Below are 23,070 nucleotides of genomic sequence, written 5' to 3'. Positions count from 1 at the left end.
CCCTGCCTGGAGCAGGAAGGTCGACCCCAAACAAACCCTGCTTTCTGCTTTCTCGCAGTGTAAGAAGCAGAAACATAATTGGTATTCATAATACCATTTTATGTTTCTGCTTCTCGCTCTGTGAGAAAGCAGTGGGGCGACGCTCCTCCGCCCACGTGGAGGAGCCACCCTAGCCCCTAACTACACCCCTTTCTTCCTTGTCATCTCCCACCCATTTAGCAAGTGCATAGTAGCTTTCACTACAAGGGTCACTACATTAGGTCAGCACCTGCTACTGCTATGGAGTCACACATGCCTGCTAGGGTCCGAAACATCTGGACAAAAAATGGCTCTTACTGCTATGATCTACTGCAGACATTTATGGTCAAAGACCTATACAGCTTTTGTTTTCTTTTTTCCCGTAGTTTTATATAGCGCGAACTTGACCCGAAGGTATAAGAGCGCTTTACATGAGCACCTGTTACATTACACAGGCCACCTTCATTTTTGCTAGGCCCAGGGAGATTTTGCCCAGAATCACAGGATGTTGAGCGTCATTGCCGAGCCTTAAACCTGGTTCCCCAGATTACAGATCGGCAGCCCTAGTCCACAAACCCACCAATGGAGCTGGTGTGAGTCTGGACCTGGCAACCTTGTTGACTACTAACATAATGATGCCGCTTAGTGGACGCCGAATGGCCTGCAAAAACCATGTAGAGGCTCCACATTTCAGCGGTCAACTGCTGCAAAAAAGAAGTCATTTTGTCAGCACAAAATCTCAGGCAGTAGGACAATGTCTTCTAAGAGCATATGTTGAATATGGAAATTTAGCTGGAAGCCTTCTGATTTCAAAGTATTTTATTACATTTTTTTTATAAGCAAAGACATTACATTTCTGTTTCAGGGTTGGCCAATCGCGTTTTTACAGTCACTTATTGAGATGTTTGAAACATATATTTAGCCAACCACCAACTGACGTTGTTTGCTAAGAACAAGAAGGGAAAGGAAGGTGAAAGCATAGAAAGGCAGGAGAGAAAGGGGTGAGGAAAGTGCAAGGAGGCAGACTCTGTGGAGAGATGGGGATCCCTGTTGGGACCCCTACTGACCCGAGGGGTCCTGGCCGTTGCGCTCAGTTGCCTTTACCTTACCACACATAGAAGGGGGGAGTAGGGTGTTTATCTCTGGGGTGAGTTGGTTTCATGGGGGTTCGTAGAAATCTAAGTACGTGTCAAGTGATTTCCACATTCCTCTGTGCGCTGGTCTCCAGGGTGAGTTCTGTAGTTCAATGTTGTCCGCCCCTCTAAGGTGAGTGATCAGATTGAACCAGCCTTTGTATGAGGTCTTGTTTCTGTCCTTCCAGTTGGCTAGAACCATTTTCGCTGCCGCAGTTATAAGGAGGTCTAAAAGATCTCCATCGTGATCTGACCTTAGGTCTGTGGTCATTAAGGTGGTAGCGAGGGACGAGAAATCATTTGTGAGCTTACAGCCCAGTACCCTATTTATAAACCCAAAAGAATGTCTCCCAGAATGTTTTGAGTGTTGGGCAATAGTAGATCAGGTGTGCTAGGTCCCCCTTTCCCTTGTTACAGTTCCAGCATAGTGCATCTTCCCTTAGCCCTAGTGTGAAGAAGCGTGCAGGAGTCCAAAAAGCCTTGTGGAGTAACCAGAATTTTTTATCTGTCATAGCACTGGGGAGATTTTATTGCGTGATGCAGAGGCCCATAGTGGGGCCAGTTCTTGTTCGTTAAATTGTGACTTTGGCATGATTTTCCCAGTAGGTGACGGTCTTGTCATTGAGTTTGGAAGCTTTTGGGCGTAATAGTTTGTATAGGTGTGAAACCTGGTGTCCTAGCTTATTGATGCTTGCTATGTACCGGGAGATTGACGATTGTGCTGTGGATAGTTTGGCTTTGGCCAAGGCCGTCCTGATTTTCAAGAAGATATAGAATTCGATGTCTGCTAGCTTATGCCTAGCCTTGAGGTCTGTGAAAGTGGCGGGATATGCACCGTCTTCTAGTTGGTAGGGGTGGTAGATACCCTTTTCAATCCATGTGTCGAAAGCTAGGCATTTCCCTCTGCATCGGATCTTACTGTTGGCCAGGAGTGGCTCCATCTTGGTGCCCTTGATGCTGACCTCCAATTTCCCATCTACCTTTAGTAGTGTAATTTTTGTATTTTTGAAAATGGATTTGGAGGCGTGGTTGTGCTTATTTGCTGTTAGCAGCGTCAGGGGGCTTAGGCTGTGAAGGATGGCCCTCTCTACTTGGAGCCACGCCGGTGTGTAGCCATTAGGTGGTGATATCCAGTAAGACCCTTGCTTCGCCAAAAAAGCTAACTGGAATGTTCTGAAGTCTGCCAGGTTTACTCCCCCTTGGTTTTTCCCTAGTCTTAGCTTTTATATACTTATCTGTGCTTTTCCCCCCCGCCAGAGGAATTTTGAGATCAGGATATCTACTTTGCTGTGAAAGTCGTCAGTTAGTAAAAGAGGAAGCATGCTGAGCAGATAGTTAATCATTGGGGTGATCATCATTTTGATCGTCTCAACTCTGCCCCACCACGTTATGAATTTTGGGGACCAGGATTCCAGGAGTTTCTTGATCTTTTCTAGCAGTAGTTTCTCATTGTGGCTTATTATGTTCATTAGGTCACTCCCAAAGTGTATCCCTAGATATTTGATATATCCTGTTTGCCTGGCTAGGCCTGACTCCCCTAGAATGTCCTTAGTGCAGTGGATGTTTAATGGTTTGCATTCTGATTTATCCCTGTTACGCTTATATCCTGAGTATTCTGCTATGGTTTCAATCAGGGCGTCGATTGAAGTCTTCGGATGTTTTATTACTATTAGAATATCATCAGCGTATGCGGCAAGCTTAATCTCCACGCCGTTAATATTACTGTCTTGTACCCCGTTGTGGCGTGAACGGTTCAGAGAGAGATCCGTTAACCACTAAACGGGCTGTTGGATCTCCATACAGAGCCATCACCATCCTTATATATCCTTCCCCAAGTTGAAGGATTGCATACTGCACTCTAGGAAGGCCCAGGAAGCCGAAGGCCTTGTCAGCATCAAGGGTAATGGCTACTGCTGGCTCAGATTTTGTGGCCGTATGCTCTAGAATGTGGCAGAGGAGTCGGGTATTGTTGTTAGACATCCAAGTGCAAATGAAGCCCACTTGAGAGTTGCTTATTAGATTGGGGAGGACAGAGTTGAGTCTGGTTGCCCAGATTTTTGCGTATATTTTACAATCTACATTAATAAGTGATATGGGTCTGTAGTTTTTTGTTAACAGTTGGTCTTTGCCTTTGGGATTACTATTATGTTGGCTTCTTCCATGGATTGGGAGACACTCCCACTAACTGCACACTAGTTAAAAACCTGCTTCATGGTGGGTTTCAGGTATTCTAGGAAGGTTTTGTAGAAGGTGGCTTTGTACCCATCCGGCCCAGGGGCTTTGTTATCTTTCATCGATTTGAACGCCATTCCAATTTCAGCATCACTAATTTCTTGCCCTAATTTTGTTGCCTATATGCTGCTTAGCTGTGGGAGACAGAGTCTTTTGAGGTAATTTGTGCATACCTCTAAGTCCATGGTCTGATAGTTTTTTTTTAGTTCCCTATAGAACTCTTGGAAGGTCTTTAGGATGTCTTTGTGTCTTGTGTGGGTTTTGTTGTTCGAGTCTGTGATGGCTGAGATGGCAAATTGATTGCGCTTGTGTTTTAGGTAAGAGGCAAGCAGTTTCCCCGCTTTGTTTGCTTCGCATAGGTTAAGGGCCTTGTATTTGTTGACCCACAGCCCCGCCCTCTCACTCAGGATTTTGTTGTACTCATATTTTTTTTGGGTTAGGTCTGCTAAGAGTTTGCTGTCTTGTATGGCCCTGGCGTTGGCCGTTTGTAAGCTTTTGATGTCCTGCTCAAGCTGTGTCAGCCTCAGATTTGCACTTTTACTTATTTTGGATTTAATCTCAATTATTGTGCCTCTGATGGTCGCCTTAAGGGCGTCCCACAATATGGTTGTGCTAGTACCCGGACCCGGAGAGTCGTTATGTTTGAAGTAGTCTGTTATGGCCTCTTCAATCTTTTTTTTGTTCTGTTAGTACATCGCTATTGAAGCACCACCTGGGGAACGTCTTCGTTGTGGCAACCGCTCAGTTTTAGACTGATGCATGAATGGTCTGATACCAGTCTAGGTGCTATCTCTGAGTGTTCTATCGGGTGTGTGTGTGGGACCCTGAGATCAGTATATAGTCTATCCTGCTGTAGGAATTGCGTGAATTGGAGTAGAAAGTATAGTCCCTGGTGCCCGGGTGTTGCGAGTTGCCACGGGTCCTTTAAGTCAAATTTAGAGCAAATATTTTTGAGTGCGGTATGTGCGTTCATCGGCTGGTATTGGCAGGATGACTGTCTGTCCAGCATGGGGTCCAACAGTATATTAAAATCCCCTGCCACCACCGTGAGATCGTTCTGTGGGAAGCTATCTAATGTGGATGATACTTCCTCTTAAAACGTTTGGTCGTCTGTGTTTGGGCCATATATGTTAGCTACATGAATTAGCTCTTCCTCCCTTCTCAGATGTGTCACCAAAAGTCTACCTTCCTCATTGTGGGTCTGTGATTCTAGTGTTAGGTTGGATTTTTTAGATAGTAATGTAATGACCCCTCGTTTTTTCCTTTCTGCAGGTGAGCAAGCCATTTGTGATATCGAGTTACCCCTCACTAACTTGGCATCCTTCATGGATAGCTTGGTCTCTTGTAGCAGGAATATGTCACCTTTAGTTTTCAACTAAATAATCTAAGATCTTCCTGCATTTAATGGGGTGATTAAGTCCTTTGACATTGAGGGACCCTATATTGAGGTCAGATGACAGGCAAGCCTGTTACTGTGTGCCATTATTTAAGGTAGGGCACGTCTGATGAATCCTCCCTATCCTCCCTATAGGCCTGGTTCAGATTTGTGCTACCTCCAGGTCTTTGGTTTCTTCCCCCTACCCTGTACTCCCCATGTGGCAAGGCTTCAGGTCTATTGTGGATTGCATGTAGAGCAGGTGTTGGATTTGTGTATCTAGATGAGCTAGGTGTACCGATTATGTAGAGTATTAGGGGTTCCCAGAGTCCCTTTGTAGTGAGGAAAGAGGTGAAAATGAAAAAGAAGATAGATAATGTAGACAGCGGAGACCTGAGTGTCGCCCCCTCTTCCCCCCTCCCTCCCCCCAATTACTAAAACATTGTGTGTCGGACGTGCGACGAGAGGGTCGATGTCCCGTCTCTCAGGGAGTACCTGTTATTTAATGCCACTGTTTTTCCAAGAGAGGCTAGAGTTTATCTAGCTGCTTATTATTATTTGTTACTATACTCACACTCCCCCCACCCTTGATACTTGTACCAATGTCTATACAGGATAAAGGATATGAAGATAGTCTCTTGGGTTGAGTGTAATCAGCGAGTGGCCTGGTGCCACCGGTAGTGGCTGACCCTTGGATCCGTAGGTCTTGATCGTGGCTTGACACTTGTTCCAATATCTATACAAGATAAAGGATATGGAGATAGTCTCTTGTGCTGAGAGTATTCAGCGAGTGTCCTGGTCCCACCGGTCTTGGCTAACCCTTGGATCCATAGGACCTGATCGAGGCTTAAGGTGTCTGTTCGAGGTAGTAATGCATGCTCATTGAGGTAGATATCGGCCGCTGAGGTAGGTACTGGTTGCTGGCCTCTCATAGTGTTTAAGGTTCATCGCTTCCTAGCTCAGGCGAGGCTCTTCTTTTACTTGATCCGGCTTGTGAAGTCTCCATTTCTTGGGGTGTCGGGCCTCTCAGGTATTTAGCCAGCTCTTTAGGGTCGTCGTAAATGGATGATCTCCCACAGTCGCTTATCCAGAATTTGGCCGGCCCAATGAAAGAGAATTGCATGTTTTTCTTCCTCAGATTGTCCCTTAAGGCAAGGAAACCCTTTCTAGTGTCTACAGTGGGTTTAGAGTAGACCTGCATAAATATGATCTTATGTCCTTTCCAGGAGATCTGGTGGTTCTTAAGTGCTAGGTTGAAGATGGCTTCCGTATGCTGCGATCTCAGGGGTTGGTCAAGCTGCACTCCTTGTTGTAGATTTGAATGTGAGTACTCTATGTGCTCTGTCTAGCTCAAACTGACAGTCGAATTTTAGGTTTGTGAGCTTGGGGACCAGATCCTTGAGAAAGGCTAAGCACAACCCCGCCGAGTCCTCAGCGCCTTCCGGGATTCCAAGTATTCGGATGTTCCCCTGCTGGTTGCAGTCTTCCAGTTTCACTGTTTGCTTCTGGAGAATCGCTGTAATTTTCATCAGAGACTTCAACTCTTTGTCTGAGCTTAGGCCCGCGTCCTCAATGTCACTGATTTTCTGTTCTGCTGCAGTGAGTCTGTTGTTGACTTTGTGCATGTTGGCCCTGACCGCTGCGATCTCTAACTGGATTGCATCTGTGGTTTGTTTTGTGGTCTTGGCCAGGTCATGGACATCTGCTAACTTTTTTAGGATCATTTCTAGGGTACCATTAATGTCTGGTTTCTGTTTAAGCGGTGAGTCAGATAGCGCTGGTTCTCCCTTGTTTTTAGGTTTCGCTGGAGGGCGGAGCTCTTAGCTCCGCCTCCAGAGAAATCTCTTGATTTCCAGTAAGGAGAATGGAAAACGCCCCCCTGTCCCATTGGCTAGCTCCATAAATGGAGGCTAGCCATTGGAACAGAGATCTGTCTGTCATTCACAGACCAGATTCGTGGGCGTTCCCTCCATTTTTTCCCTGGGCGTTCCGCTATCCACCCTTTTTGCATCGTCATTGGGCTGTGGGCGGAGTTTCGTTTTTTTTTTCTTCTGGGTTTGTTGTTGTTTTTAAATCTTGCCTTCCCTCGTCCTTTCTCTGTGTCCGTTACTTTCCCGACCCCCCCCCCGCTCTCCGTTCCTTTCCCGCCCCCCCCCCCCGCTGTGCACTTTGATTGATACTCTCTCCCTTCGGTAAGCGGATGGCCCGTGTTTAAAATACTCGTCACCACCATGGCTAACAATGACGTCTGAATCCGTGTAGGTGAACATGCATTTTCTCGAATATCCGTGGCAACTCATTTTGCACTCATGGTGGCAAGGGCATGAGTTGTCCACAGTTTGCTATGCAGCAGCTTGCTCTTTGTTGACTTTTAAGGCCCTTCTCTCTCTATGCAGTAGTTACTCGTGACAAAGTCGCTCGATAGCCCCTCCCTCCCTCTCCTCAGGCCGGCCAGCCGAAGGAAGCAGCCGTCCGCCTCCAGCCAGGGCCGCGCTGGGATTGGCCCAGCCAGCCGAGCCTCCGCCGCGTCATCGGGAGGAGGAGTGGAGAGCAGGAAGCAAGAGATCTGCCGGAAGATGTCCAGGTGAGTGTTTTGTTTTTTTGTTTGTTGCTTTGTCCGTGTGTGTGTCTGTTCCCGCCCCTCACCCTCCCGCTGTCAGTGTGTGGCCGTTCCCGACCCCCCTCCCGCTCTCCGTGCCTTTCCTGGTATATCTTACACTTCCCACTAAGTAGGCACAAATACGTGGTGATGCCTTTAGTCGTGACGTGTACCAACTAGTCTGCGAGTGAGAAAACAAACCCTTGCGATCGGGGACCAACAGGACCGGTGTGAGGACCTCCAGGGGGGCAACCATGGCTGGCTGCGCGCCCACCCCCCAGGGACTCGCACAGCGCTGGAACAGGACACCTCGCTTCTCAGCTCGGCGCGGAAACACAGCGTGGGATGGGACTTCCAGACAGACGCACAGACAGGAAACAACAGGCGCCCATCACCTCACACCGGCTCTGGAAATAGGTCACGGAGGGAGGTGGGGCCGGGAGGGGGCGGCACGGGGCTGCCATGGAGGGAGGTGGGGCCGGCCGGTAGAGTGTGACCCGAGGGGGGCTCGGGACAGGCCCTCGGAGGGGGGCAGCGTTCAGTCTGCAGAGACAGGAAGGGAGGAGGAGAAACGCACTCACAGCTCTGCAACAAAGTCGCCGAACGTTTTTGTGCCATTCATGGGCCCTAAGGAGATGTTTGGGAAGAGCCCCTCCCCCCTCCTTCAGTGCACCCCCTCTGAAGGATGAAGGCAAGAGACTGCGCCGCGCGCAGGATGGTGCAGACACGGGGGTGTCCGGATCAGGTGTTCCCAACATGGGGGGTCTGCACCCCCTGGTTCCCAACATGGGGTGCCCGCACCCACAGGGGGTGCGAGATGGGATTTCAGGGGGTGCAACAAAGAGGGGAAGAAAGTATGTACAGCATGCATGATAGGAAGCAGGAAAGACTTCTGTAGAGGCTGCATTGATGCATTGATCCTCGATTGACTAGTGACCCACTTTCCTAACAAGTCATGACTTGATTCACTGTGCCAGCCCTCCTTTCCTTCATGGATAGGTGTCCACCCCTTATCTTCATTAACTCTCTGTTGCATGGATCATTTAATAAATTCGAAGATCACGCTGGAAAAACGATCTTTTTAATAAATAACAAACTTTAGTCCAATACAAGGATCTAGAGAAAGAGGCCAGCTCACAGGCATCCAGCAACCGATTGCCCAGATGTTCATGAGCACCCACCAATGGGTCAAAGATTCTAATACAAACACAGTACAGTGACTAATAATGCATATAGTATGACAATGCCACAGTACTTCCATGTTCAGATAATAGGAGCCATAACCCTGCTGATCAGTTGTTATGCAAAGTTTCAACTACAGTGAAATAATGTTTTTTTTTTCTTCCTGTAATACGTTTTACATTTCTTTATATACTTTTCTTTCATGTTTGATCGGGTTTAGGTACTTTTTCAGGATATTGCATTATGCCCTTTTCCGAAAAGATATTTGTCTCTCTGCCGGAATAGGTCATAGGTTTTTCCAAATTAAGGTCATACATTGTATTGGACCACGTGACACATTGACGTATTTTTTAACTGATGAATTCCTACGTATATAATGCTTACACGCACCTGGCACCTTGAAGCAACCTGTATGTTTTTTTTGTGCGCTAAGATAAATGCAGTTTGATTTTTAATCTTGATGGATTCTACATAGTCGTATTGTGGAATGTTTTCACATGGCAGTTTGACATATATAATTTTTTAACGCTGATGAATTTTTACGCTTACAATGTTTACCAACACTCATCACTTTGAAGTAACCTGTATGGTTCTCTGAGGATTAGGACAAATGCAGTTTTTTTATTTACTTTGATGCATTTTATGGTTATTAGTTCTAATCGAATTGCCGAATGAGCCGGTAATGTATGATAACGTCAGATTGCAGGATATGTACTATAATATGTCATTTTGTGATGATTTTTATTAATTCTGTAGTGTAGTGTGGCCTGCATCCTGCCCAATAGTCAGTGGGTCAGTTTTCAGTTTTTTTTATTTTCCTGTTTCCTGTTCTTGTGTCAGTGGTAGAAGGCCCTCCTCATCTTTTATTAGCAATGATAACTTCTTACATAGAGTTTCAAGGCTGTTGTTTCTAGATGCTGTAAACAACAGGTGTTACTACTGCCCAATTCAATGGTGCTCATTGTACCCACCTCCGAAGCATAGGGATCGGAGTTGGCCTTGCAGGGCTCAATGTTATGACCTGCAGAAGATGAATATGTAATTACTGACCGGTATTGCAGGTTAACATTAGTGGGGTGGGTCCCCAATTCCTTCCTTATTAATAGCAGGGTCTTCATCGCCCTCCTTCGTTTTCGTATGCTGTAAAAGATTCTGCATTCCACCTCCTTCATAAGTGATGCCTGCCTCTCTCTTCTATCGTGAGGGGTAGTGGTAGCGGTGTCTGTCTCCCTCTCCCTTCATTAGAGGTAGCAGGGTCTCTCTTCCTTCATTAGAGGTAGCAGGGTCTCTCTTCCTTCATTAGAGGTAGCAGGGTCTCTCTTCCTTCATTAGAGGTAGCAAGGTCTGCCTACATCTCTCTCTTCATTCCTGGAGGCACGGTCATTTTACCTCTTCTTTCATTTCAGATAGGAGGGTATGTCTCACCTCGTGGCTAACTCCTATCACAATGCCACGCATGCCGCTCTTATAGATTACCAGCCTCTGTCCATTGCAGAGTCTTTATTCTCCTATCATGAAGCCCCGTCCCCGCGGCACGGTAAGCATCTAAAGAACTAGCCCAGAAAACAGCTTACTCGCCGTCACAGTTACTCCCCATGCTTGAAGCTGCTCCTCGAGGCTGGCTGTTTCTGCGGCCTCAATAACAAGAAAAAACAATTTTTAATGAACTGCATTTGTAACACGTTGCCAGGACTTCAACCCCGCTTCTATTTATGGGCAGTTTTAAATAACGCGAAAGTAGGTATTGGAGTGCTTTACATGAGCACCAACTACATTACACAAGTACATTAGGTAATGTTATTCTTTCTGTGCTGTGGCATTTCTGAAGTAGCGTCCAAACCTGGGCCTGTGGTGTTCCTGGATCCAAAGCACAGTGGTATGCAGTAGTGTACGAGGTTGTTATTCCTCCACTATAGTTGTACGCCGTCTTCTTCCCAGTTCAGTGGTATTTGTCCCTCGCAGTTACAATTGCAGCCTCTCTCGTGTAGTCAGGACATAATGTTTCTACTTCTGAGGTTTCATTTAGCTATTTAAGGTATTCTGGGAGTTGTTTTCGTTTGAGTGGCAGGCCGGATACCAATGGTTTGTTCAGAATAGCCAAGCACTGGAAACATGGCTGTGCTTGCTTCCCTGCCCCCTGGCTGTGCTTGCTTCCCTGCCCCCTGGCTGTGCTTGCTTCCCTGCCCCCTGGCTGTGCTTGCTTCCCTGACCCCTGGCTGTGCTTGCTTCCCTGCCCCCTGGCTGTGCTTGCTTCCCTGCACGTGCTTGCTTCCCTGCCCCCTGGCTGTGCTTGCTTCCCTGCCCCCTGGCTGTGCTTGCTTCCCTGCCCCCTGGCTGTGCTTGCTTCCCCGCCCCTTGGTTCCCCTTCCCCTGGCTGTGCTTGCTCCCCTGCAACCTGGCTGTGCTTGCTTCCCTGCCACCTGGCTGTGCTTGCTTCCCTGCGCCCTCTCTGTGCTTGCTTCCCTGCCCCCTTGCTGTGCTTGCTTCCCTGCCCCCTCGCTGTGCTTGCTCTCCTGAGTTTGTGTGTGGCTCTGGGTGGGTGTGTGTGGCTCTGGGTGGGTGGGTGTGTGTGGCTCTGGGTGGGTGGGTGTGTGTGGCTCTGGGTGTGTGTGTGGCTCTGGGTGTGTGTGTGTGGCTCTGGGTGTGTGTGTGTGGCTCTGGGTGTGTGTGGCTCTGGGTGTGTGTGGCTCTGGGTGTGGTGTGTGTGGCTCTGGGTGTGTGTGGCTCTGGGTGTGTGTGGCTCTGTGTGTGTGTGTGTGGCTCTCTGTGTGTGTGTGGCTGTGTGTGTGGCTCTGTGTGTGTGTGTGTGTGTGTGTGGCTGTGGGTGTGTGTGTGTGTGTGTATGGCTCTGGCTGTGTGTGGCTCTGGGTGTGTGTGTGGCTCTGGGTGTGTGTGTGTGTGTCTCTGTGTGTGTGTGTGTGGCTGGCTCTGGGTGTGTGTGTGTGGCTGGCTCTGGGTGTGTGTGTGTGGCTGGCTCTGGGTGTGTGTGTGTGTGTGTGGCTCTGGGTGTGTGTGTGTGGCTCTGGGTGTGTGTGTGTGCTAGTAATTGCTGTCTGCTGAGCTCGTCCATAGGGTACAATAGGTCTCACATTTGCGAGAGATTAAGCTAATGGCAATGTAAATGACAATGCCATTTATTTATCTGTTTTCAAAACCAACACATAAATACAAATTTTGTCATTTACAATGCCAATAGCTCTAACTTTTCCAAAGGCGAAACCATTGCATTGTAAATGCTTGTTTTTAAGTTGCTGCTGCTGGAGCCTTGATTCCCTCTCAGCCATTTTTCCCCTGGTTCGCAGGTTTGCCCGGTGATTGGCAGATTGCTCTACCTCTAGAGTTCTATTGAGTGTAGTTATGACAACATTACCATATATGGCCACAAGATGCCAGTCTTGGATCACACAAGAATACTTCCATTTAATTCAATTAGTCCCAATGCAGTCAGAAAATGTAGTGCTACTTACCACACCCAGGCATCTTAATCGTACTGTGTTGTTCTTACTACCCCTGACCCTTTTATAATTTCAGGGCTAAATTCTAATCACTGCATGAGTTGAATGATAATTTTTACCCCTTTGCAAATTTCCTTTGATAAATTATGGCAGGTCAAACCTGCTGAAATATATCGGGGTAAAAGGCCTGGGAAAAAACAGGCAAAGTCTTCAGAGTTCAGAGAGTTAAGTACCGATTCTGCATGCTATGCTTTATTTTCAAATGGATAACTCGAAATTGGAGGTATTTACCAGACTAGGCAAATACTTCACCATGGAGAAATTGTATTTATCACGTGTGGTTTAATACAGCCATGTTCCATCCAACTTGTAATGAGTAAATACAATGATCCCAGTGTGAGGTATTTATCGGATATATTATATACCTTCTATTCCAAGTTTTGACGGGTACAATGAAAAAATAGCATGCAAATTCACTGTTTAGCACAATGAAATTCACATATTTTGACTTTTGTTTTGCACATTTTCACTTGATAAATCTTGCCAGATCTGACCTGTCGATACCCATTAGTGAATGGGGTTTTGAGGGGCAGCCGACAGGAGGGAGGTCTGCCCCCTGAGATCTTTGGGAAAGTGGTGCAGTTCAGGGGACTGCACTGCAGGTTTCGGGCTCCCTTTCTGCTATTATATAGCTCATCATATTTAGCAGCTCCATTTTGGGAAAAGTGGTTCTGTTGAAATATTACCCAATAGCGGCCATTAGCCCGGTACGCTGGGCAGAGACAGTGCGGGGTGGGGCAGTTGATGTGGAGAGAGTTTTCCAACAAAGTGATAGGAAGTCGGTCATCGTCTTTCAGCTGTTAGCAGTGTTACGCAAGACATTGAAGTCATTGGCTTGGGTTCCAGTCAGTTTGGAACACATTCCTGCAGGACCAGGGCAGCGACGGAAGGGGTGGGGAACCCAATGCATAATGGACTTGGGTAGAATGAAATCGAGATGCTTTCTGGCATATATTAGCGGGGAGGGAGTTTGGGATCAGTGACTGACAGGTTGTCATCTTTATTTCTTTTTCAGGTTCTGTTCCTAGTCCACTGGTGACAAGAAATGAAAATATGGCGCATGGGCCACTCATTCGTCAAGTGGGCAGAGCGATATGCTAGGTCAAGCATTCATGGAGTTCATTTAGGTTTCAATTCGGACTTGTACTCTATCTCATGGGTAGGAAAAAGCAGCATGCGATGGAAGGATCTTACCCTGTGTTTGAACAAGCTGCTGGTGGACGGGAAATGTCTGGATGAGCTCATTATTTATTTGGGGGATAACGATATGGTGGTACAAAAGGGATTAGCACTGATAAAAGCAATGAAAGAGGATCTACAGCAGACATGCAAGCTCTGGGCAGGCTGCTACACCATGTGGACAGAGTTTATACCTCATGTACGTAGGTCACGGTTTCTAGAATATACATCATCTAAGGCTCAGGATGTGGTGCTTGTGCTGTCATCGCAATGCCACCAATGCAGTCGCTGTGCACTCAGGTGTCCTGCTACAACAGCTGGAGCAAGGGCTGCAGTGGCCACTTCAAAGATCTGCTTGGACTGACTTGGTTGTTTTGGCTGATTCCAAGAGCATGGGTGTGTGACTTGGCCCTTTCTGCAGATTCATCCCCAAACCAGCCGCGGCCGGTGGAGGGAGTTGCGGTGGGGCAGGCAGGCGGGGCGGGGGAGGGACAGGGTGGGGGGTGATAAACAACGGAATCTGGATGATTGCAGGTAAGTAAACAATTAAATTAATAAAACTAATTTCGTAGCGCGCCCTGCATCGCATTTTGCGATGCAGGGCACGGAACGAAATACTTAACACATTGCCTGTGCCAAGCAACCAGAGGGTTGAGCACAGGTTAATTTGGGGTTTGCTTGTGACTTCACTCTGACAGGAACTGTGGTTGCTGTTCGGGTAGGTTTCGACCCCCTCAGCCACCAACCCAATTTCCAAGAATTGGCAAAATAACTCAAATGACTCATGATCAGCAAATGGGATGTTGGCAGGCAAGTGCTGCACAGATCAGGTGAGTCTGGACGTATACCGTTGAACGAGTACACTGGTGACACATATGTATGGCAGCAGCAGTGATTGACAGTCACTAGATATGACACGCTACTAACATCGCCTATTGACCCTTTTTAGGCTGAATTTATTTCCCCGCCTCATTCCCTTTACTCATGGTTGGTTCTCTCACTCGGACCTGCCTCTTTGCGAATGTGACAATACAACGATTAATGACACTATGCATATCACTATGTTTTGCCTAAAATATAATAATCTGCGGCATAAGTTCCTGTTTCCGATCTTACGGCCAATTAATTTGAACCAAGTCAGGCCTGCTCTGTTGTTTTTACAGCTCTTAAACTCTCCCTCTGTTTGTTTTTATCTTGTGCGTTTTCTGATGGGGGGTTTAAAACATGAAAGAGTGGGATTTTGATTACTGTATGCTAATGTTAGTGAGAAAAGGTAATTAAATGTAAAAAAACTAATTTATATGAATTTTTCATAACATGATATTCTTCTCAATTGAAATGAAAGGAAGCAGGGCTTTCAGTCTAAGTCATTGACGATATTTGTAATCATTTTTAATAATGTTTTCAAAGCAATATCGATTATAATGTTGTGTAGTATTATGTGCTTTTCTGATTTTTTTTGTTGCAAAAATCGAATAAAGCTTTATTGATGCTGATGACTGATAGCCTTTTCCGGGCTTCCTCATTGAGGCAGTGAATGGTTTACTAAATGATCATAACTGATTAAATTCAGTGTTGTTGGCACTTATCAGAAAGTATCAAAGTCCCCATACATAAGCTCTGGGAACAAGCAAAACCTGGGAGTAGAGCAGAGGTTATGGCTAGGGACAAGCCACAAGACAAGTACATTTAACAGCAATACATAGTAAACAAAAGAAGACATAGAGGCCCCAATTATAGTCAGTTTGGCAATGGGAGCTTAAATGAATAGTCATTGCATCATGAACTGAACAGTTTGGTACAAACAAGCACATGAGGTTCTAGCCTTAACTGCTCTGCTTCCTGAATTTACCTTTAGCAGTAAAATGTATCAAGAATTTAGGGCCCGATTACGAGTTTGGCAGTCCGTTGGACCGCCGAACACGTGGTGGAGGTGCAGTGGTGGTCGGATTACAAGTACGGCAATAAAACCGTTTTTGGGACAGGGATCCGCGATGCATGTCAGTGACGCAGCGGTGTGAGGCCGTAATATGTTTGGCGGGGCAGTTGCAGCCGTACCAAACATTTTATGTGTTTCCTTACTGCCAGCGGTCTCAAGGCGGTGTTAAAGCCGTGAAACTGCTGGCGTTGAGGAAACTAAGGTGTTGCCTCAGGCCATTGGGGTGCATGCAAAGGAGCACATGGTGTACCCCCTTTTCTGCATGCACACCCAGTTCCTGCATGGCATGGACTAAGCAGTCCATGCCCTGCAAGAACTTGCTTTGGTGTTCCCATTGCTGTGCCTTTTTTAATGCACCACCGCGGGAACGCCAAAGGACCACTTGCCAGACAGCGAGAAGTGTCATAATCTGGCGTGTGGCCGGCAGTCGAGTTTGGCAGTGCGGAAGCGGGGCTGTGGTGTGCTACCCCTGCTCCCGCACCACCAAACTCATAATCATGCCCTCAGTCTATTGAAGTGGTAAATGGCTCAACCATTCACTGTCCCACAATAGCACCAAAAACACTGCTCCCATGGTCAACAGCAACATAAATACGATACCTTGTTCACCAGCACTGCCACCTTGGCGTTGCGCTTGATCTGCAGATGTCGCTTGGTCACATACACCGCTGCTCTGGTCTTCCCGGATCCTGTTGGGAGCCAAATGATGATGTTTTTTCCCTGAAGCGCCGGCTGGATCACCTCCCATTGGTAATCGTACAGATCCATCGTTACCAGAGACTGAAAATGGTTTAAAACATTTTTTTTTATCACAGATGCCCTTACTATTGTAATTTGTATGAACAAAAGGAATAATTGGATTCTGTAATCACACCCCCTAAACAGCAGCACAATCCCAAATGATCAACAATTTACATTACCTGATTTCTATAGTTATTTATATATGGGCAACGTTCGGAAGACATTTACCATTTTGTTTTTTGTTCTAGTTGCAATACTTTTTTTAACTAACATAAAGATGACCACTTCTTATTGATTAATTGATTGGAAATGTGTTAAGCACTCAAAGGGTGCCCTGGCGTTGAACAAAAAGCTTAGTTAGGCAGAGAAGAGGTGGGCCTTCCGTATTTTCCTGAAGTTTGGACTGGAGGCTGATCGAATGTCAGCATGGAGGTCGTATGAGGCTTTGCTGTTGACCATGGACAAGGCACGGGCTCACAGCTGAGTTTTAGTAAAATAAGGAACGGGCAAGAGAATGTAGGAACTGGAGAAGAGAGATCTAGGAGGGGAATAGCTTGTGAAACAAGACTTGCCATATTACGAGGAGTTTGAGTGTACATCCTTATCGCAAAAGGCTTAAAGATACTGTTGAATCTGCTGTAGGTTTGTCAGATGCCCTAAGACTGGAGAACTCCGTTTTTTGCCAAGAATAAGGCGTGCAGTGGCGCTCTGTATATGTTGCGGCCTGGAGAGTGAATAGCCAGGGAGACCAACAAAGAGTACATTTCAGCAGCACATTGCAGCAGTCGAAGCAAGATGAGATCAGTGCCTGAACCACTGTTTTGTGGCAGTGGGAAGAGGGGGATCTATTTCATGACTTTAATTATAAAAAAAACAGGAGAAGGAGAGTTTATTATGTGAAGAGGATAGGAGAGCTGGGCGTCCTGGTATAAGAACAGTGGAATGTTGAGAGCTCAATTAAATACAATGGAGTCGCTCCAAGCTTATAATGGCTGGTATAAGCATTCTACTTCAACATTTTGTTTCCCCTTTTTTAATTTAGAACATTCCACCCTCATTATAGGCCCTTGCCCGGGCATATCACTAGGATTCAGGGCCTTTACCAATGGGCATAGCCTTCGGCAGCAGGTTATAACATCGCAGGATGAGGGCTTCTGAGCAGAGCTTTGAGCCCTGGCACTCATTTGTTTACAAAATAAGCACTGGGTGAGGGCCACTGCCAAAACTCTTTTTGAGACCAGGACTGATTAACATCATCAGACTTTTGACTGTGAAGAATAGAGAGAAAGGCAGAAAAGGGGGAAGAACGGAATAAGAGAAAGTTGGAATAACAGGGAAGAAAGGAGAAAGCAGAGATGAAGAAAAACCTGCAAGAGTTTTGTGGTGGATACCAAAGGTATGAAGTGGAAGCTAAGTTGATGAAAGGTTTTGCAGCCCTGACCCTTTTCTCTCCCAGCCTGGAATGCCAAATTTATTTGTGCTATTGTTATAGTTGTGAGAAAGTGCCATCTTTCTTGCCTTGGTATGCCCCCACTTTTTCTGAACTGCTCATGTGCTTTGACTGAATGTGCCCTGGGTTCCTGCCAACCAGGTACCCAGGGCCTGTGTTCCTTCCCTAAAACTGTGCTGAAACTAAAAACCCAATTGTCATCTCTGGCCACCTGTCAGCCCCTTGTAAATGGTACCCAAGTACCCGGGGCATGGTGACCAGAGAAGACCCCTGAGGGCTGCAGCACTTATTGTGCCACCCTCAGGGGCCCTGTACCCTGGCACCCACACACTGCCTTTGCAGGCTGAGTGCCTAAATACAGAACTAAACCAAGAGTCGACATGGCACACATCCCTGTGTGCCATGCCCACAGAACCCACTGCCCTAGCATACTTCAGTCACCCCTCTAGCTGGGTGCCCTATGCCATAGGTGTGGGCACAGGTGAATGAGCCCTGTGCCCCTACAGTACCCAGGGCCATTCCTGGTACCAAACTTCTCAGCACATTAAACCCGCACTGATGCCAGTGTGGGATTTAATGTACAATGCACCAGAGGGCATCTTAGAGACACCGTCTGAAAACCTAACCTACAATCCACGTCTGGGCTGAGTGGCTGCCCCGATCTCCTGGGCCTGCAATGATGCACATCCTGGCCGAGGTGCTAGGTCTCCTCCCCCAGGATGGGCAGGGGGAAGCTTCAAAGGCATGCCGCCTCTGAGAGCTTCTCCAGACCAATTGCTGTACCCAGCGACTGGCCCCCACCAGTTCTAACCCCCACTCTGGCGGGAAGACTGGCGGGAAAAGCTACGTCAGGAAGGGGGGTGTGCCAGCCTGTGCCAACCCCACCCCTCAGGTGGGGGAGACGAGGTGACGCACGACCCCGGGCTCCGGCCATCTTGTAGATGGGGAGCCCTGCCCAATCCCAGTTAGGGTCCTGCCCCCCTCCCACAGGAGAGGAACAGGCCAGGGGGTGTACTCACCCCAGTACAGGGACCTATTGGACCCTGTCCTTGCCCTACCTGGAACGCCCCTAAATTCAGTATTTAGGGGCTCCCTGAACCTTCCTTCCTCAGATCCCGATACGAAAAGAAGAAAGAAGATCAAGAAGAAGACCCGCCGTGCAGCTGCTAACAATAGGACGACAACAACTGACTTGGCCCCAACCCTACCGGCCTGTCGATCCTGGAACCTGCTTCTGCCTAATCCCGGTGACTCCTGCGGACAGCAACCTTGGGACACCCAGAGGACCTGTCTGCCTTGACCCTCTTAAAGACTAGGACTCCCATCAGCAGAGGCTCTGCTGCAACAACCCACCTGGTGCCAACCAGGAAGCTCCGGACCAGCCCACTCTGCACCCGCCGAGCCCGGACCGGACCCAACCGAACCAAGACCACAAGGACGTCCCCCCGGCGACTGGGACCCGAAGTCCAGTGCCCAAAGACCCTCTTCGACGAACCAGCTGACGCCTGCAGACTCAGAACCTGGGGCCACCCCAACCGCCACCAGCCGAGGGTAAGCTTTTCCGACACCCAAAGGCACCCCTGCACCCGGCGCCCTACAGCCCCCTGTGCCTCCCTTTGGGGAACCTACCTGTGCTCCAAGATTCCAACTTACCGCTCGAAGTGCTGGTCACCCCTGGAGAGTCTCCGTCCCCGAGCCTGCAGCCTTTGTTCCTTTTTGACCTTTCCCATTGGATAACATTGAGCGCCCGACGGCTCAAGAGCACCCTGCCCCCAACCGCCCGAGTGCCGCTGCCTGTGCCACCTTTGTCCTACCCTACTTCCCCAATTGCCCTGAGCAAGTGACCAGGAGCCCAGCTCCCACAGCCGCGTGGCCTTCTAGCCAACAGCCACCAACCGAAGGCCTCCTTTCCCCCATTGGATATCATTGGGCCTACCTACCTCTGCACCCAGCCGGCCCTGCGCTGCTGGGGCGGGGCCGACTGTACTTACCTGACCTGGTGGAGTCTATACCCGGAACCTTAACTTCACCAGCCAAGTACTCGCCTGGAAACCGGTAACTCACTTACCTTTCATTAGATAACATTGACCCATTTTTACTCGAAATTTTTTTTAAGTGCGAAGTTTTAGAAAACTGCAAATATTCACATAAAATCAGCCGAAGTCCGAATTCCGAAGTACTCACCTGCAAGCTGGCGAGAAGCCAGTACTGTACCTTGCAGCCCAGTACTGAACCGCAAAAGTAGTCCTTACCGGGTTTACTAGTAATCTGTATTTTCTACATAGGAACCCATTGTCTGCTTTTCTATGAAATTTCTTCTAAGTGTCTACTTTTGAAAACTTGAAATATTCTTTAAAAATCATACAAAATACTGAAACGCAATTACCTACCTGTTTTAAGTTCAGACCCCAGTGCTGGCCCTAGAAGCCCAGTACTGGATTACAAAAGTAACGTGATCATACTTTACCTACATCCTGAATTTTCTCCCAATGAATAACATTGCCAGATTGTCATTGAAAAGTTTCTAGGGGCCAGATGTAAGAGCCCTAATACCGGTCGGTAACGGCCGAATTCGGCCGTTACCGCCCGGTATTAGGGTTTTCTAATGTAGGGGGCATAATTTTTACCGATTCGGTAAATTTACCGAATCGGGAAATATACCGATTCGGTAAAATACCGAATCGGTATATTTACCGATTCGGTAACTCCAGATGTAGCTGGCACTTCAAAGAGTGCCACAGGCCCTTTAGGAGTCGGTATTTACCACCCAATCCTATTGGGTGGTAAAATACCGAATTCCAGTTTACATGCACATCTGTGCATGTACACCTATGCCATGTGACACACAGACATGCCCTTAGGGCATCTATGTGTGCCACATGGCACACAAGCCTGCAATTGGGGTGTTACAGGGTGTCAAAGTGACACCCTGTTCCCCCTGCCAGGATTCGGTATTTATCGAATCGGTAAATACCTATGCCATGTGACACACAGACATGCCCTTAGGGCATCTATGTGTGCCACATGGCACACAAGCCTGCAATTGGGGTGTTACAGGGTGTCAAAGTGACACCCTGTTCCCCCTGCCAGGATTCGGTATTTATCGAATCGGTATTTACCGAATCGGTAAATACCGAATCTTACAAAATCGGTCATTGTAAAAGAAAAATTACCTACATCTGCCTACTTCCAATTTACCTACTCTTAAATACCGAATCGGTATGATTCGGTATTTAAGAGTAGGTAAATCGGAATTACCTACATCTGGCCCTAAGTGTGGACTTTTAAAACAGCTTTATATTCATGAAAATTCACGACAGTAACTAAAACGTTTTTGCTAATCTGGTTTTAGCTTAGACCCCAGGACTGAATCTAGGATCTAGTCCTGGAACTCCTAAAGTAATCTGTACTAAAATCAACTGTACTTTTAAGGTAACAATCCATAGAGCTCAATGCTAAAGTGTGTCTAGACTTGAGTTGCCTTCAGCAACTCCTGTACCTATTGTGTTCACCAACGTTATTGCTTCCTTGCAAAGTAATTACATGAGAGTTCTCATATCTAGCGAAGTATATTTTTATGCCTGTTGGTTCTAAAAATAAAACAACCATATCTTTGGATATAAAAACCATTGGCCTGGAGTTCAGTCTTTGAGTGTGTGAAATCCTTTGCTGACTGAGTGTGTACAACAAATGCTTTGCACTGCCCTCTGGTACTGCCTTACTGCTCGACCAAGCTACCACTTTTGAGAGTAAGGTCAGTCCTGACTTTAACCTCTGTTATACCTTTGGGGTTTGTGGACTCTATACACACAGTACTTCATTATTGTCCAGTATATATAGAGCCACTTTCTCACAATAGTGCTATTCATTTTTTGTGTGGAAAACTCTGTGACGCCTCTTAGTGGTTGGGACAACTCCGCCTCATAAGTAGTTAGGATGAAGAGTGTCACTTTTCCTAGTATCCTTTTCAGAAAGTCGTATATTTCTGATTCCTTCTTTTTCTCAAAGTCAAGAGTCCTTGTTCTAAGTAAATTCCAACGATTAAAAAAAAAATAGAGGCCTTTTATCGCACGGGTGAATCACAAACCTCATATTTGCAGATTATCATTTCCAAATATATAGTTCATAAAACATTTTCACATGTTAGCCAACACGTGTTTCACCTTATACATAGCCTGTGAGGTGGGAGCTTTTTCAAGGCAAAAAATAAACACATACTTTGTTAAGTTGTACTTTCTTAACAACAAATTTCACACCTCTTATGGAAACGTGGTGCTCTTAAAAAAAGAAAACATAGTGCTCATGGACGGTTGTCTTAAGGGTTGTGCTCATGCTCAGGAAGACATTTGTTGTGGTTAAGAAAGCCCTTAATCCCCTAGAGAAGATTTTAGTTTTCTTTAAAGATAAAATGAACGCAAGGAGAGACGGTGTTGATGTCTCTAGACAATCTTTTAAAATCAAGTGGGTTTGGCATCTATTATTAGAAATTTGGCTTAGTTAACGACCACTGGCACATTAGATTAAATTACAAATTTTAGGTTTGTTACCTGATCACTAGTAAAGATGCAAATATCAAGTCCTGTATTGCGTCTTGATCTGTAGAGAGAATATGATGAGGTAGGTATAAGACTTCATGCATAAAAGACTTGTATGTTACCTGCTAAAGACAACAGATTCAATATAGTGAAGTGTTATTTAAAAAAAAATAATGTTTTGCATATTATGTACCTTACCCTGTTGACAAGGGGACTTGGTACTTATCCATGTGTATATCGGCAAGGGGCAGTTTTGAAACATGCGCAGTACCAACACACAAGTATATGCATCACGTGGCATTTTACAAGCCTTACGTAACTCCCGGAAGACTTCATGAGTGCTGTTGACAGGGCCGGACTGACCGTACTGGGCATAGGGCATTTTCTCGGGAGTCTGGAAGGGTAGGGAGTGGTTTGCAGCAATGGGGGTGGGTTTTGTTACTGGGGGCCAGTTTTACAGCTATCCTGCAAATATCGGCCCCCAGAAAATAAAAGCAGCACGCAGGTGTTTGCAGCCTCCCGGAAGCGCTTCCCCAGGTGTTGGTCTAAGAAAATTGCCATGGCTGGGTTCCCAGTCCGGCCCGAGGAGTTGCTCCATGAGGCGCCACGGCCTTAAACCACAAATATCCTAGTGTGTGGGTACCGCGCATATTTAGACATAGTCCCTTGTCTGTATACACAAGGACCCTCAACAACATTTAAAAAGCATTGTCACATTTAAAGACCATCATGAATTTTAAAGAGCATTGTCACATTTAAAAACCATCTTCACATTTAAAGATCCTCCTCACATTTAATGATCACTCACATTTAAAGAGAATCCTCACATTTAAAGAGAATCCTCACATTTGAAGATTATCGTCACATTTAAAGAGAATCCTCACACTAAAAGATCTTCCTCTCATTTGAAAGATCATCACATTTAAAGGGCATCGTCACATTTAAAGAGAATCCTCAAATTTTAAGAGCATCCTCACATTTAAAGAGTATCCTTCCATTTGAAGAGCATTCTCACATTTAAAGATCATCCTCATACTTAAAGATCATCGTCACATTTAAAGGCCATCCTCACATTTAAAGAACATTTAAAGAGATTCCTCACATTTAAAGAGAATCCTCACATTTAAACAGCATTCTCACATTTAAAGAGCATCCTCACATTTAAAGAGCAT

At 46.6% G+C, this 23,070-nt stretch overlaps 1 protein-coding gene across 2 annotated transcripts in view; it reads right to left on the bottom strand.

Moving 5' to 3' along the window:
• The window catches only part of LOC144755964 (ATP-dependent RNA helicase DHX58-like), a 121,938-nt gene that overhangs the window by 88,462 nt on the left and 10,406 nt on the right, over positions 1-23,070 (bottom strand). The window contains exons 2-3 of one of the 2 annotated variants that reach the window (XM_078645409.1): positions 21,911-21,959; positions 15,773-15,952 (exon numbers count right to left, since the gene is read on the bottom strand). In XM_078645409.1, coding sequence (XP_078501535.1) covers positions 15,773-15,940 — 168 coding nt within the window. In that variant the 5' untranslated portion in view covers positions 15,941-15,952; positions 21,911-21,959. The remainder of the gene's footprint in view (positions 1-15,772; positions 15,953-21,910; positions 21,960-23,070) is intronic. The other variant, XM_078645411.1, reaches the window with a different exon arrangement.

The sequence above is a fragment of the Lissotriton helveticus genome, chromosome 5_1 (genome assembly GCF_964261635.1).
Source record: "Lissotriton helveticus chromosome 5_1, aLisHel1.1, whole genome shotgun sequence".
Taxonomy (NCBI): Eukaryota; Metazoa; Chordata; class Amphibia; order Caudata; family Salamandridae; genus Lissotriton; species Lissotriton helveticus.
This window is presented reverse-complemented; position numbering and strand designations above follow the sequence as displayed.